General features: G+C 40.0%; 1 protein-coding gene across 1 annotated transcript in view; it reads right to left on the reverse strand.

Moving 5' to 3' along the window:
* The window catches only part of LOC126457138 (uncharacterized), a 288,468-nt gene that overhangs the window by 159,037 nt on the left and 111,485 nt on the right, over positions 1–17,946 (reverse strand). The window contains exon 9 of the mRNA XM_050093206.1: positions 60–163. Within this exon, the coding sequence (XP_049949163.1) occupies positions 60–163 (104 nt within the window). The remainder of the gene's footprint in view (positions 1–59; positions 164–17,946) is intronic.

The raw sequence follows: 17,946 nt of genomic DNA on the forward strand, positions 1-17,946 counted from the left end.
CACATTCAGTAAGTATATTAACTAAAAGAACAATGGCCAAGAATTTAATTTCAATGTACCTTATACATTTCCTTGAACTTTCCAACAGGCAGACCAGTCGGAAACTCTGCAATTAAACGCTCCACATTACTCTTGATAACTTCTGTTACAACGCCAAAGGAGTCTGTAAATGTTGGCATATCAGTTTATAACTGTTTCATAACAAGCTACACAAAGCATACATATTTGTATCATTACCACACCAAAATAATAATTAATTTAGAACACTGAAACACATTTAAACAATGGGAAGGCCAGGGTGAAATAAAAACTATATGCGAACAGGGTGTCCAATGATTGCATCATTTTCGAATTCAAAATTTTCAAGGCAATTTTTTTCCATATTGCTTTTTTATTAAATTTGAGTCTAAATCATCATTTCTTAAAAAATTTATATTGGAAATTTTTGGAACATGGATAATTAATTAAAAGTTTTTTCTTTAGTAGTATATATCACAGTACAGTATTTAATATTTAAATTTTTTTTTTATTTACAAGCAGTAAAAAATTAAAAATTCTGTTTTTGCAAATATATATGAATTGTAACTTGCTGATTAAAGGAAACAAGCTGTAGAAATCAGTCATGATGAAAATGAATAAATCATTTCTTTAAACTTTCTATCTCTGTTGAAATCTTTTGATGCTTCACTCCAACACGTGATTTTTTTTTTTTAATGTAATCTTTGATTTCAGCTTGCTTTTGTTTTTTCAATAATCATTAATCCTTTTCTTTTTCACCTTCCTTCGCCATATGTTTCATACCATCTTTCTACAAACAATGGGCATTGCAAAAACAGTGTATAGGACTTTTGTCATTCTGAAACTGTCTACCCCTTTTGCATCCTGGATTGCATCATTTATGTACCTTTGAGCAATAGCACTTCCTGTCTTTGATTTTCAAATTAAAATTTCAAAGTTTGCATATCAGCCTCGCTCAACCGCAGCATTTCCATGTGAATTATAAAAATAATTTGCATAAAATATTGGAAATTTGGGCATGGTTTTTGAAGATAATTTAATTACATTCATCCAGAATTTATCAAGATAATTTTCACTTCTATTTCATATCATCTTCAATTCTTTTTTCTCTGCAGATCTCCACAATTTGAAGATTGACATGGTCTGCCTTTGAATTCGACACTCTTCCATTCGATTCCAAAATTTCAAGTAAAATGTCAATCTTCTTTGAGCTACTTCTGGTTTAACACAATTTCTGGATTCAAGCAGGAAATTGCACATGTTACGATGTACTTGAGCGGCAATCTTTCTCCCAACTTCTCTAGTATGCCAATAATGCATGTTCACATGTTTCCCTTTAGCAACAATATTTTCTCTTTACATACATTCTTAATTTTTTTCAGCGCACATCTTGTAGCCGATTTCAGATTGAACTGTCTTGCTACTACTTCTGGCCCATCTGTATCTGTGATGCCATCGATGCGGGATGAAGCGAGGAAAATTATTCTAAATGTTTCATAGTATGGCGAATGGATGCAAACGCAAACAGGAGAGTACACTAAAAATTTTAAAAAAAGGGAGAATAATTACTTAATACCAATAATGCTGCAAAAGAGACAATTACAAATGTCTAATATGTCATTCGTCTCCTCCTGTTTGAGTAACTGTGTTACAAAAAACTTGTTTTAATTTGATTACCACTCGAGATTACTGTCGCTCTTTTAAAGAAAATTGCCGACCAAGCATTCACAAGCTACAGATTTATCAACACAAGTTGTGGATTACCTAACTGTAAAACCAATGACTACCTTTAACTTCCTCATTCATAATATTATGTCAGCTTGTCGCCATTGTGCAGTCATTCAGTCCCATAGATCTCTTCGATACATATGGGAACAAGTCATTACTCTTTGTGACTATGGTGTTTGTTTTCGATTTCTGACATCTACAATGATCTAACAGCTGATATAGTTAAGTGTTACAATAGGTTTAACATAATTTTTACAGAAGTTGTTACTTCCAAGTATTTCTATGACAGTCGCTGATCTGTACTTTATGCCAGGCTTCGAATCAATGAATGCTCCCGTCTCTCCCCACCTCTTACGCCGTATCACCAATCAGCTTCCTCATATCCCCATCTCATGCAACCACTCCACAAGTATAAAACAGTTATGAATCACTGTGTAAACAATGTATTACAAATGGGTATTATGTGTATCATGTGTAGATTCCCCTTTGAATATTCAAATGCCTTTTGAAATATCACACACGGTTCAAACTCATAGTATATCAATAGTGGGTATTACACACAAACACACACACACACACACACACACACACACACACACAAAAATATGTTTTTAAATAAAATTTATGGTTCTTACCCATCTATTTCCTCTCCAATTTTGAAAATTACTGGCTTTTTCCAGGTTTTCAAAATTTCACAGTTTGCTGGACACCCTGGGAAAGGACAGATTGCTACTCACCACATAGAGGAGTCACTGAGTTCTAGATGTGGGGGAAGAAACTAGAATTACTTAAGCTTATGTACAAAGACCTTCCTCAGAAACGAAACTAACTCTCTCAAATGATAAGACTGCAACTGAATGTGATGTGAGTAGTAGTATGCTACTGTGGATGGTGGGAGTAAGGAGGAGGAATGTGACAGTGGTGGGTGAGGGATAGTAAGATAGGTCTGGGGGGAGGTGCTAGTATTGCCTGTGAGATGATGGAGGCATACGGTAGGGTAGGATAGGGCTGCTGCCCTCCCCTCTGTGAGTCATCAGTCTTCTGACTCATTTGATGCAGCCTACTGCGAATTCCTCTCAACCTTTTCATCTCAGAGCAGCATTTCCACTCTATGTCCTGAACTGTTTGTTGGATATATTCCAAACTCTGTAAAGTCTACAGTTCTTATCCTCTAAACCTCTCTCTAGCATCATGGAAGTTTTTTCTAATGCCTTCACATTTGTCCTATCATCTTGTTCCTTCCATTCCATTCTTTGCCAGTTCTGTGGAGACACTCCTCATACCTTATCAGCCTATCTAATTTCCACTGTTCTTCTACAACACCACACATCAAACACTCCATTCTCTTCTGTTCATGATTACCTACTGTCCATGATTCACTACCATACAATGCTGTGCTTCGAACATATATTTTCAGAACTTACTTCTTTAAATTAAGATCCGAGTTTGATACTAGTAGGCTTCTTTACAACAAGAATGCCCTCTTTGCCTGTTCTAGTCTACTTTAGATGTTCTCGCTCCGACTGTCATGGGTTATTTTGCTTCCAAAGTAGCAGAATTTCTTAACTACGTCTACTTTGTGATCACAAATTTGGTCATAAAGTTTCTCAGCATTCTTATTTCTGCTACTTCTCACTAGCTTCGTCTTACTCCAGTAAACTATCAATCCATATTCTGCACTCAATGGACTATTCATTTGATTCCATAGATCTGTTAATTCCTCTTCACCTTCAATGAGGATATCAATGTCCTCAGCAAATCTCATCACTGATATCCTTTTGGCCTGAATTTTAATCTATCTCTTATTTCTGTCACTGCTTCTTTGATGCATCCCATACTGAATAGTATGGGATGAAGACTGCATACTTGTGTTACCTCATTTTTAATCTGGACAATTCGTTCATGTTCCAATCTTTCTGTTTCCTCTTTGTTCTGGTACATATTGTGTAATACTCAACTTTCACTATAGCCCAGTGTCAGGACTGCCTCTCTGGTGCCTCTAAGTTTTCTAAAGCCAAACTGATTGTCATCTAACAGTTCCTCAACTTTCTTTTCCACTCTTCTGTATATTATTCTTATCAGCAACTTGGATACACGAGCCATTAAGCTGATGTGCAATAGTTCTCGCACTTACCTGCTCTTAGTATCTTTAGAATCAAGTGGATATTTTTCCAAAAGTCTGATGATATGTCGTTAATCTCAGATTCCACACATCAACTTGAATAGTCGTTTCGTTGTCACTTCTCCAATGATTTTAGAAGTTCAAATGGAATGTTGTCTGTCCCCTCTGCCTTATTTAATCTCAAGTCTTCCAAATGTTTTTTAAATTCTGACTCTAATAATAGATCCCCTAAGTATTCCATACCAACTCCAATGTCTTCTTCTATCAGGTCATTAGACAAGTCCTCCCCCTCACAGAGGCCTTCAATGTACTCTTTCCAACTGTCCACTACCTTCTCTCCATTTAAGAGCGAAATTCCCACTGCACTCTTAATGTTGCTGCACTGGCTTTTAATTCAGGTGGTTTTGCATCTCCTACGTGCGGAGTCAGTCGTTCCTGAAATTGTGTCTTTTTCAATTTCTTCAAATTTTTCCTGCAACCATTATTACCCTTCGACACTTCCTATTTATTTAATTCCTGAGTGATTCATATTGCTGTACAGAGAAGAGGAAAGGACTTCTATGTCCATTAACAGGACCCCAAGGCGAGTGTGTACTGAAGCGAGCGCAGGAAAGGAATAGACTGGCGGAGGAAAGGGCTAGCGAAGTTTGAGGCCAGGGGAGTTATGGGGACAAAGGGTATGTTGTAGGGAGAGTTTCTAGCTGTGCAAATTCAGAAAAGCTGGTGTTGGAGATGCAATAGCATCTTCCTCCACCACTAGCCTGCTATCACTCCCTCCTCTCATCATATGCCTTCTCCTCCCTGCCCCAGTACATAGCTGCTCATGTCAGATGCAGTCACAGCCAGACCTTGTACCCGGAGACAGTATCCATGTGTGTGAGAGTTTTTGTTCTTGTTGTGGTTGTTGCTGCATGAAAATTCGAGTTCTCAAGAAGGACTTTGCCTGAAAGCTTGAATATGTCTAGTGTTCTTTTTCATACTGCCTGTTTGCAACTCAGTGCCTCCTCTTTGTGGTGAGTAGCCATCTATTCTTTCTATATTTTTGAAATATATTTTCTTTTACAGAAGAGTGTGCAAACAAAGATATTACACTGTAATAACTTTATTGTTTTACCTCATCCACGCTACTTTTTTATTAGATAGTAAAAGGCTACATGCAAGGTAAATGAAAAGCACATGAAAAGCACAGTCACATTTATTTCATGAAACTCCTTGATGGTAAATATAACGTTCTGTGAAATGAATTCAGAAGAAAAAGTCAAGGCTGTCAAATAAATAGTAATAGAAATTACAGTTTGCTTGAAATTTAATCACTGCGGAACACTGAAAACATTTGGCAAATTTTATGAAAACTGTAGTCCAGCCTAATAACTGCAACCCGCTTCCACTAAGGACATTCACCTTGAATAACTGTGTTTCATTAATATTTACAAATTTTTGAAGAGGTCTGTTACTTATAATGCTACGATCCTATGAAGGAATTTTATACCTTCTATTTTCTGTGTAGTACTAAGCCTCATAAACATGTGAAAGTACTTGCAAACTATCTCTATTGTGGAAAATTTGATAAATTTTTATTTTGTCCATCTCAGTTGCATGAATATAATATTTATTGCTGGAGAGATTACTGGTTTCAGGCCGACTCACCCATTCTCAAACCACACACCTAAAATCACAAAGTACATACTGTACAGAAAATATTTATATACAGTACGTATGAACATACACTCCTGGAAATGGAAAAAAGAACACATTGACACCGGTGTGTCAGACCCACCATACTTGCTCCGGACACTGCGAGAGGGCTGTACAAGTAATGATCACACGCACGGCACAGCGGACACACCAGGAACCGCGGTGTTGGCCGTCGAATGGCGCTAGCTGCGCAGCATTTGTGCACCGCCGCCGTCAGTGTCAGCCAGTTTGCCGTGGCATACGGAGCTCCATCGCAGTCTTTAACACTGGTGGCATGCCGCGACAGCGTGGACGTGAACCGTATGTGCAGTTGACGGACTTTGAGCGAGGGCGTATAGTGGGCATGCGGGAGGCCGGGTGGACGTACCGCCGAATTGCTCAACACGTGGGGCGTGAGGTCTCCACAGTACATCGATGTTGTCGCCAGTGGTCGGCGGAAGGTGCACGTGCCCGTCGACCTGGGACCGGACCGCAGCGACGCACGGATGCACGCCAAGACCGTAGGATCCTACGCAGTGCCGTAGGGGACCGCACCGCCACTTCCCAGCAAATTAGGGACACTGTTGCTCCTGGGGTATCGGCGAGGACCATTCGCAACGTCTCCATGAAGCTGGGCTACAGTCCCGCACACCGTTAGCCCGTCTTCCGCTCACGCCCCAACATCGTGCAGCCCGCCTCCAGTGGTGTCGCGACAGGCGTGAATGGAGGGACGAATGGAGACGTGTCGTCTTCAGCGATGAGAGTCGCTTCTGCCTTGGTGCCAATGATGGTCGTATGCGTGTTTGGCGCCGTGTAGGTGAGCACCACAATCAGGACTGCATACGACCGAGGCACACAGGGCCAACACCCGGCATCATGGTGTGGGGAGCGATCTCCTACACTGGCCGTACACCACTGGTGATCGTCGAGGGGACACTGATTAGTGCACAGTACATCAAAACCGTCATCGAACCCATCGTTCTACCATTCCTAGACCGGCAAGGGAACTTGCTGTTCCAACAGGACAATGCACGTCCGCATGTATCCCGTGCCACCCAACGTGCTCTAGAAGGTGTAAGTCAACTATCCCGGCCAGCAAGATCTCCGGATCTGTCCCCCATTGAGCATGTTTGGGACTGGATGAAGCGTCGTCTCACGTGGTCTGCACGTACAGCACGAACGCTGGTCCAACTGAGGCGCCAGGTGGAAATGGCATGGAAAGCCGCTCCACAGGACTACATCCAGCATCTCTACAATCGTCTCCATGGGAGAATAGCAGCCTGCATTGCTGCGAAAGGTGGATATACACTGTACTAGTGCCGACATTGTGCATGCTCTGTTGCCTGTGTCTATGTGCCTGTGGTTCTGTCAGTGTGATCATGTGATGTATGTGACCCCAGGAATGTTTCAATAAAGTTTCCCCTTCCTGGGACAATGAATTCACGGTGTTCTTATTTCAATTTCCAGGAGTGTATTATATGTGTTTATATACCTTGTTATTAATTGTAACTCATCACACAATATGGTGCCAAAAGGCATGGACTGCTTGTTACAAGGAAGTCAAACTGTGAGCAAAAATTACATTCATTGACATGACGGCCTGTGTGTCTACTGTTTCACCTGAAAGAGACAATCAAACTGACAAACATGATATTTAGTGGTTAATACGACACCTTCATAGTTGTAGCACTCATACGTAAGGGCATGCACTGACTACTAGTTTCCTAATGTACTGCCACATACACTGTCGTTTATTGAGAACATTTTCTAACATAGGGAATGAATTTTTCGTTACAAGGTGGTTAATAACAATTTTTTTTAAAAACTAACTTAGCATATAAATTAAAAATACAGAGCCAAGAGGTGCCAACTAGCACTTTCTCCTGTATACAAACCCGTATTGCTGTTAGCTACAACAATGTCTCACTACCTTCTTAACCACTGCTTCCCATTTCATGCCCCTTGACTCTGATAACTGCTATCTGCTTACAGTACAAGTTGTAAATAGCCTTTCGGTCCAGTATTTTACCCCTGCTACCTTCAGAATTTCAGAGAGATTCCAGTCAAAACCTTTCTAAGTCTACAACTGGTATAAATGTAGGTTTGCCTGTCCGTAACCTACCTTCTAAGATATGTCATAGTGTCAGTATTGCCATGCTTGTTCCTACATTTCTCTGGAATTCAAACTGATTTTCCCCGAAGTTGGCTTCTACCAGTTTTTCCATTCTTCTTCTTCTGTAAAGAAACTGTGTTAAGTGTTTTGCAACGATGATTTATTAAACCGATAGTTCGGTAATATTCACGTGTCAGCACGTGCTTTCTTTGGGATTAAAATTATTGTATCATCTTGAAGTCTGAGGGTTTTCGCCTGTCTCATACATCTTGCACACCAGATTGAAGAGTTTTCTCATGACTGGCTCTCCCAAGGCTATCTGTAGTTCTGACAGAATGTCAGTCCCAGGGCCTTGTTCCAACTTAGGTCTTTCAGTGATCTGTCAAATTCTTCTCTCAGTATCATATCTCCCATCTCATATTAATTTACATCCTCTTCCATTTCTATAATATTGCCTTCAGGCACATCTCCCTTGTCTAGACCCTGTATATACTCCTTCCACCTTTCAGCTCTCCCTACTTTCCTGAGGCTAGTTTTACAGCTGAGCTCTTGATATTCACACAGTTGCTTCTCTTTTCTCCAGAGGCCTCTTTGATTTTCTTGTAAGCAGTGTGTCTTTCCCCTATTGCAAAATGCTTCTAAATCCTTGTTTGTCCTCCAGTCATTCCTGCTTAGCTATCTTGTATTTCCTGTCAATCTCATTTTTTAGATATTTGTTTGCCCATTTGCATGCTACATTTACCAAGTTTTTATGTTTTTTTCTTTTCGTCAAGTAAATCCAATGCCTCCTGTGTTATCCAGCAATTTCTACTAGGCCTTGTCTTTTCACCTATTTGATCCTCTGCTGCCTTTACTATTTCATCTTTTAAAGCTACCCATTCATCACCTACTGTATTCCTTTCCCCTCTTCTATTCAATCGTTTCCTAATGCTCCCCCTGAAACTCTCAAAAACCTCTGGTTCTTTCAACCTACCTAGGTCCCATTTGCTTAATTTCCTACCTAATGGTGATACACATTTGAAATGTTGTAGCAAGTGAGAATCACATGCTAGTAATATAATGACACATTCCTTTCACTCTTAAAGGAAGTAATACATTTAGCTACAATTTTATGCAAAATATCAATGAACAAATAAAGTTTCGGCTTCGAATGCAGTCAATACGACAAGGATAATGATTGTGTTGGATGATGCTTAGTACGGTGCTATTTACTGTTTAGTCCTTGTGTAACTGAAGGTTTGTTATATATCTAAAAACGAAGATGATGTGACTTACCAAATGAAAGTGCTGGCAGGTCGACATACACACAAACAAGCACAAACGTACACACAAAATTCTAGCTTTCGCAACAAACGGTTGCTTCGTCAGGAAAGAGGGAAGGAGAGGGAAAGACGAAAGGATTTGGGTTTTAAGGGAGAGGGTAAGGAGTCATTCCAATCCCGGGAGTGGAAAGACTTACCTTAGGGGGAAGAAAGGACGGGTATACACTCGCACGCACACACACACATATCCACAACGTAAATAAAAAAAAGATGCAGTAGTTTTAGGTCTTGCACTTCATTTTATTTTACTTCTTCAGGCAGCATTCGAATAACATATAATTAAAAAAAGAAATTTTAGATTTTAGCACTGACTTCCTGTATGGACTGTAACAATTTTGATACTGTTTCATTATTTTAAGAGATTGGTTGATATTATTTTACCCTGTAATGACAATTGAGGGTTGTATAGGAAAGGACGTGCTAGACTTCAGCTCCTGGCTTTGTATGTTTAATTTAGATGCAAAGTTGTTTTAGAAAATCGTTTAACAGTCTTGTAATGTAAAACTGGCATTTCCTATGTTATAAAATGGCATCAATAAATAACAGTGGATATGGCAGCACCTTTGTGAACTATTAGGAGTTTAGTACGTGAAATTCTGTGTGTTAATTAAATATTTACTAGACACAGTTCTTGCATTTTCGTTTTTATCACAAAAGTAACAGATTTTGTGACATTCTACGAGTTCCTAACCAGGAGCAAATTATATAGTTCCATCTGTGTTCTTCAGTAGTTTAGCCTTTGAAATTCTGCTAGTTGACTTAATTTACTGGACACAGTTCTTGCATTTTCTTTAGTATCTACAGTAGAGTGCTGCAGTTCTTGTCAACCGTCATTATTTTGTCTTTATAGTATGGTTTTCCACCATATTGATAGAGACCGTGATTGCTGTTGAGTAGATGTAAGCTGAGTTGTTGACACTTCGCTCTCAGCTCCTGGGTGTGTTTGCTTTGGTTACACGGCTTCAGTCTGCAGTGGATGGGCATCACTGTTATGGACTGGTCGTGGGGATCCAACGAATGCCCAGTATGACCCCCCAATCTGCCCGCAATGGTGGCCATCCGAGTTACTGCTCGCATTAAGGTTGACCCCTCACCTGTGATCGAGTGGAATGTCATCTCGGAGCAGGGCAGACAGCAAAAGGCGAAATTCCCAAGGTGAGTGCAAGGTGGCAAACATAAGGCCTCCCCAGTTAGTCTGACAAACATCTTCCAGGTGTTATCTGTGGCTGACATTGTCCCTCAGTCAACATGTCCTGTTTCAGAAGAAACCCATGTTAAGTGCATTATGGGGGCTCACGTGGACATGGTTGCTAAGGAGGGGAGGAAGCCACTGTGAACTTCTTGTGCATACTGAGTGGAGTCATTCCATACATGGAATGGGGCCTTCCAGATGCCATGAAGAGCACAAGGTGTGGTTAACTGCAAGTGGTGGCTCACTTTGGTACCAATGATGTGTGCCACTTTGGATTGTAAGAGATGCTCTCTGGTTCTGAGTATCTATCGTAAGTGGTAAAGGCTGTCAAGCCATGCCTGCAAGATGAAAGCAGAACTCACTATTGGCAGCATAGTCGATGACTGACTGCGGACCTCTGGTACAGAGCCAAGTGGAGGGTCTGAACAAGAGGCTCAAGACAGTTCTGCAATTATGTAGGCTGCAGATTCATCAACTTGTACCACAGGGGTCAAGTTGCACCATAGGGTGTTGGGGTTTTGGTTTCCACTAAATAGGTCAGGAGTCCATACCATGCAGGAGGCAGCTACATGGATAGGGGGAGTGTGTGGTGTGGACTGGGTGTTTTTTTTAGGTTGGAGGGCCTTGGGGAAAAACACAAAGGGCTTCAATCTTAAAAAGTGCAAGTCGATCACAGGAAGAACGTAAAACTAGGAATCATTGGTTTAACAGTTGTAAATTGTCATAGCTGTGTTCAGAAAGTACGAGAGCTATAAGCGCTAATATAAGGGGCATTCAAAATGAAACCTGGTCACTAGTGTAAAGTAATGGTAACGATTTTGTTAACTCAACAATATAGTTATACAAAGTACACATACTCAAAAATAGTCACCAAAATTGTTGGCACATTTATCCCATTGCAACACCAGCCGGTTGATTCCATCCTTGAAGAAGCTAGTTGGCTGCTGTCAGATCCAGGCCTGGACCAAGTCACACAAATAGTTTGTTTTAGAGGTCCAAACACATGGAAGTCACACGGTGAAAGGTCGGGACTGTATGGTGGATGTTCCAGTGTTTCTCACCGAAACTGCTGCAATGTCATCTTCACCGCAATGGCCATGTGTGAGCGGGCGACATTATCATGAAGGGGATAACACCATCGGACAACATGTTTCAGCATTTCGACTTGATGGCTTGTCTAAGGCTCTGTAAAGTGGCTTGATAATGCTGGGCAATGATTATGGTTCCCTGTTCCAGGAACTCGACAAGCAGAGGGCCCTTGTGGTCAAAATAGGACATCATCACCTTACCAGAACTGGTGTGCACAGCCTCCGATTTCTTTGGAGATGGTGAGGTCGCATGTTTCCACTGATTGCTCTGACTCTTGCTTTCCAGTTCAAAATGGTGACATCATGTTTTGTCACCTGTGACAGTACGCGATAGAAAGCCGTATTCCTCCTCATGTTAATGTTGCAGATGACTCAAAGACAGTGCCATTCGAATAGTGGACTGTTCGGCGGTCAGTTGGTGGGGAAGCCAATGCACACAGATTTTTCGAAAGTTCAAGTGTTGTTGAATTATGGTGTGGGCGGTGCCCGTGCTAATACCCAGTAAGAAATGGATCTCGTCCATGATGATTCTGCGGTTGTCCAAGACTAAGAAATTCACTTTCGCAACCATTTCCGGTGTGATGACACGATGAGCCTGTCCAGGATGAGCATCATCTTCCAGTGACTCGCGCCTCTCAAGGAATCGTTTGGGCCATTCCACAACACTTGAACGACTCTGACTGTACTCACCAAACACAGGCTTCACCTGTTGAAACGTTTCACGGCCTCCAACTCCCTCCGCTGCAAAAAAATCATATTATTCCTCATTGTGTCTGCTTACTTGCCTGCACGTTAAATAGTGGACGAAAACTTGTGTGACCACCTTCTCTTCAGCGTGAAATCACACTGGTGCTGCGCAACATCAAACGGTGCATACGTGTCAGTCTCTCTATCAATAGATAGCGCCACCATACCCACAGTTATGTAGTGCCACCTTCCGTGTAAGGCAAAGGTAAATGCACTGACCAGGTTTCATTTGAATGAACCTCATAGAAAGCACTGATGCTCAAATTATTACAGGCACTGAAAGCCGGCTAAAGTCGGAGAAAAGTACAGCCAAATTTTTTGCGAAGTACCAAATGGTGTTCAGAAAGGCTAGGCTAAATACAGTTACCAGTGGCATATTTGTTGCTGTTAGAAGTAGTTTATCTTCCACTGAAATTGAAGTAGATAGTTTCTGTGAGTTAGTATGGGTAGGTCATTCTCGGCAACCAGAATAAAATAATAATTGGATTCTTCTACCGAGCTATGATCTCAGATGATAGAGTCGCTGAAAGGTTCAAAGAGAAGTTGACTCTAATTTCAAACATGTACATGAAATATACAATTATGGTTGGTGATGACTTCAATTGACTCTCAATAGGTTACCAGAAATACATGTTTAAATCTGTAGGTACACATAAAATGTGCTAAACAGATTTTCTGAAAATAACTTCTAGTAATTAATTCATAAGCCCACTCTAAAAGTAAACAGTTGTGAAAACACAGTTGACTTTTTGGCAACAAATAATCCTGAGCTAATAATGAGCATCAGATCACATACAGGAATTAGTGAACACAGGGTTGCTGTAGTGAGAATGAATACCAAACTCTCAAATCCACCAAAAACAAACAAAAAAAAATCTATTCAAAAAAGCAGACAAAAATTCGCTTAACATTTTCCTGAGAGACAATATCCACTCCTCTTAAATTAACAGAATAAGTTTATGTTGAATGTGGTTTGAATTCAAATAAATAGTATCAACAGTATTTCAAAGATTTATACCAAATAAATTAACAAAAGAAGGCACTAATCCCCCATGGTACACAAAACGGGTCAGCACACTGCTGCAGAAACACCTAAAAAAAAACATGCCAAATTTAAATGAATGTAAAATCTCCCAGGTTAGCTAAATTTTACAGAAGCTTGACATTTAGCAAGGGCTTCAAAGCGAGATGCTTATGATAGTTTCCACAACAAAACTGTCTCAAAACATTACAGAAAATCCAGAGATTGCGGTCACATGTAACATACAAGGTGCTACCCAAAATTTTTGGGACTGGTGCTGCCATCTGTTGAAAACCTTACCTTCGGACTTATGGTCACCATCAGAATCGAAGTAGTTCCCATCTGCACATACACACCAGTCCCAGCACTTCTGCCACCGGTCAAACATTTTCTGGAAGTCCTGTTCTTTGAGGATGTTTATCACCGCCAGCGATGCTTCTTGAATCCTCTCTAGAGTGTCAAACCAATGGCCTTTCAACTTGACTTTCAGTTTTGGGAATAGTGCGAAGTCGTAAGGTGCCAAATCTGGCAAGTACAGCGGGTGGGGTACAACTACCATGTTGTTTCTTGCCAAAAAGGTCCTGATGAGCAAGGACTTGTGTCAGGGCGTGTTGTCGAGATGCAGCAGCCAGTTCTCTTGACGCCAAGTTAAGGCAGTCTTCCTCACAGAACCGTCTCAAAACGTCACAGTAGTATGCGGAATTCACTGTTTGGTCGGGTGGAGCGAATTCTTTGTGCACAATTCCCATGGTATCAAAGAAAACTATGATCATGCTCTTCACCTGTCTCGCTTTTTTCAGTTTTGGAGAGCCCAGGTTCCACTGGGACGATTGTTGCTCTCATGCTCTGTCCCCTAAACACTTGTTGAATCATTGCAAGGGTCTCCATAGCACTTTTCACGAGATTCACACAGAATTTGATGCACACACATTGTTCTGTTCACGGATCCATCATAAAATCGCCTCACACCAAACACAAGAGTATCACAGAAGTCACTGTGGATTCGCAACACATCCTCCCAGCTCAATACCACTCCACACACTGACTCATCAAATGTGCAGCTCTCGCCAGCTAGCAGTGCAAAGATCTACTACTTCTACTTTCCAGATGGCAGCACCGGTCGCAAAAATTTTGGATTCCATCTCATATGCTAGGGGCAAGACGCAATCAATGACTTCTCTGCTTAATAGTAATGGAAATACTATCAACGACAGTGCTGCTAAAGCAGAGTTACTAAACACAGCCTTTCAAAATTCCTTCACCAAAGAAGACGTAAATATTCCAGAATTTGAATCAAGAACAGCTGCCAACACGAGTTAACTTACAAGTAGACATCCTCAGAGTAGCAAAGCAATGTAAATCACTTAATAAAGCAAGTCTTCCAGTCCATACTGTAAATCAATTACTTTTGTTCCAGAATATGCTGATCCAACAGCTCTATGCTTAATCAGATACAACTGCTCACTGGACGAAAAATCCATACTCAAAGACTGGAAAGTTGCACAGATGCAATCCACTAAATTACAGACCCATATCATTAAAGTTGATATGCAACAGTATTTTGGAACTTGTGTTCGAACGTTATGAATTAGCTCGAAGAGAACAGTCTATTGAGACACAGTCAACATGGATTTAATTTCGTTCTTGTGAAATACAACTAGCTCTTCACTCACACGATGTTTTGAGTGCTATCGAAAAAGGATTTCAAACTGATTCCAATTTCTAAATTTCCAGAAGGCTTTTGACGCCTTATCCCACAAGCAGATTGTATTCAAATTGGGGTGTGCTTATGAAATATCATCTGAGTTATGGAACTGGATTTGTGATGTCACAGTTCTTAGTAACTCACAGAAGTCATTTAGTAAAACAGAAATGGTCAGAGGCCCTCTGCTATTCCTTATCTACATAAACAATTTATGCGACAATCTGAGCAGCTGTCCGAGTTTCCTTTGCAGATGATGCTGTTGTATATCGTTTAGTAAAGTCTTCAGAAGATCAAAACCAATAGCAGAACAATTCAGATATCTGTATGGTGCGAAAACTGGCAATTGACCCTAAGGAATGAAAAGTGAGGTCATCCACATGAGTGCTAAAAGGAATCAAACTTCGCTACAAGATAAATCAATCACATCTAACAGCTGTAAACAGAAATAAATACCTAGGAATAAACTTAAATTGGAAAATGTTGTAGGGAAAGCAAACCAAAGACTGTGTTTTACAGACAAAACACTTAGAAGATGCAAAGAGGCTGCCTACACTACGCCCACCCACCCTCTTTTGGAGTACTGCTGCACGGTGTGGGATCCTTGCCAGATAGGATTAACAGAGTACACCAAGAAAGTTCAAAGAAGGGCAACACATTTTGTATTATTGAGAAACAGGGGAGAGAGTTACACGGCCATGATACAGGACTTGGGGTTGGAAATCATTTTGTGGACACTTGCCTACATACGGAGAAAAAGTCATTGTAACAAAATAAGGGAAATCAGAGCTTGCACGGAAAAATAGGTGCTCGTTTTTTCCGCACGTTGTTTGAGAGTGGAATTATAGATAATTAATGTGAAAGTGATTCTATGAACCCTTTGCCAGGCACTTAAGTGGGATTTGCAGAGTAGTCAAGTAGGTGTAGATGTAAATTTAGGTGTAGATGAAGATGAAGCAGTTCATGCCTTTTCACACAATTTTGTGTAAATAGTTCAGTTAGTAACACTGTGTATCTATGATCATATATGCACTTGTAACATGGACATGCATACTGTTTGTGAATATTTTCTGCAACATATATACTTTGTAATTTTTTGGTGTGTGGTTTCAGAATGGGTGAACCAGCCCAAAAAAATGTAACCATTGCACCAATGAATTGTATATTCATGCAACCAAGATGGACAAAATAAAAATTTATCAAATTTTCCTCAATGTTATACAGTTGTGGATCAACCTTTCTGAAGCAGCATGTCTCGAATCCGTAATCTTCACTGCACAAAAAAATACAGGATTTCTATTTTTGTTAGTCATGAGTCTTCCGACTTGTGTGATGCAGCCCGCCATGAATGACTTGCAACTTCTTTATCTCAGCACTCCCACCCTACATCTCAATTATTTGTTGGATAAATTCCAGTCTCTGCCTCCTCCTGTAGTCTTCACCATCTACAACTTCCTCTAGCGCCATGGAAGTTATTCCATGGATATCCTTCTGCCCCTTACTGTCAACTGTTTTCCGTGCATTCTGTCTTCGTTGATTCTACACACAACCTCCTCATTCCTGGTTTTATCTGTCAACCTAATTTTCAACATCCTTCTGTAACACCACAACTCAAAACACTTCTGTTCTCTTCTTTTCCAGTTTTCTCACTGTCCATAATTCACTACCATACAACGCTGGGCTCCCAAAGTGCGTTCTCAGAAATTTCTTCTTGAAACAAAGGCTTGTGACTAATTCACTTTCCATATACTCTCAGCACTGTGCATAATTATCATAATTATAACACCACAATCTTAGCACTAAGCATAAACATTATACTGTCCACACTTGTTGAAGTTATGACACACCACTGCTCCATATCGTGGAATGGAATTTTTTTATGAGATCAGTATCTTGATCTGTGAATTTCAATACCATCTTTTTCATGAATGATGTTTCCTAAATTCAAATGGATTGTTACAAAACAGAAAAAGTGTAAAGCAAGATCACAGTTTGGAAGCTGCATGTATATACTGGTGACACAAGCAGACTCAGAGAAGATAATGGAACAGAGCAGCAAAACATATAAGTGTCTACACTTGAGTTTCCCTTACGGGTGGAACTGATTTTGATGACAAGTATTTGGCATTTACCCAGTATGGTAAACAAAGAATTGAATTGGACTTTAAAAACCATTCCTCATACATACTATTTCAACGCCTTTCCAATGTGTCGTCTTGTATGGACACAGCAGGGTAAAACAAAAAGTTGGAGAAGTTACGATATTAAAGCAGAATATTCAAGCATTACCTTGGAAAGTTACAAGGTGAGATCATGTATCAAAGAAAGAAAGCAGACTACAAGAAAACTCTTTTCTTAGAGTTCGGAATACACGATAAAAATGTAGCTTCATAGAGCAACATTTTGAATATCCAAGACATGTTATCAGCTAACAAAAAACATATTCAACTGAAATGAAAATTATCAATGAAATGTTAGCAAAAACTTAAAAACGTTTAGTGAATTGTACAAACATCTCAACAATGGCATCATCGGTGTAGCATGCAGCTACATACAAATACAACAAAGAAATTCTTTGGGCGCTGTACAAGTAATCAATACATTTTCAAATGGCTTACATCATTATATAGCTTCAAAATATACTGTTTCTGTGTACAAAAAACTGGAAGATATGAAACAACCTTAAAAAGGTAAAAATAAGATAGAGACCAAAATAAATGTTTTGTATAGTCAATTTGCACGTGATTATAATGCTTGTTCTCCTTGCAAAAGGAACATTATGTGCTCTAGAGTGATACAAGAAAACACTACAAGGTTACTGAAATGGCAAGTTAACAGACAAGACACACACACACACACACACACACACACACACACAAAAATTATTATTAAGCATTAAATTCTAACATTTGTTGATCATCACACAATTTCATATATCATAAAATAATAACGTGCACAGATAAAATTGAAATATTTGTGGAATATGTTTGAATATCATGAACATCAACAAAAGCAAAACAAGGATAATGGAATGTAGCCTAATTAAGTCGGATGATGCTGAGGGAATTAGATTAGGAAATGAGGCACTTAAAGTAGTAAAGGAGTTTTGCTATTTGGGGAGCAAAATAACTGATAATGGTCGAAGTAGAGAGGATATAAAATGTAGGCTGGCAATGGCAAGGAAAGCGTTTCTGAAGAAGAGAAATTTGTTAACATCCA

The sequence above is a fragment of the Schistocerca serialis genome, chromosome 2, assembly GCF_023864345.2.
Source record: "Schistocerca serialis cubense isolate TAMUIC-IGC-003099 chromosome 2, iqSchSeri2.2, whole genome shotgun sequence".
In the NCBI taxonomy this organism is placed as follows: domain Eukaryota; kingdom Metazoa; phylum Arthropoda; class Insecta; order Orthoptera; family Acrididae; genus Schistocerca; species Schistocerca serialis.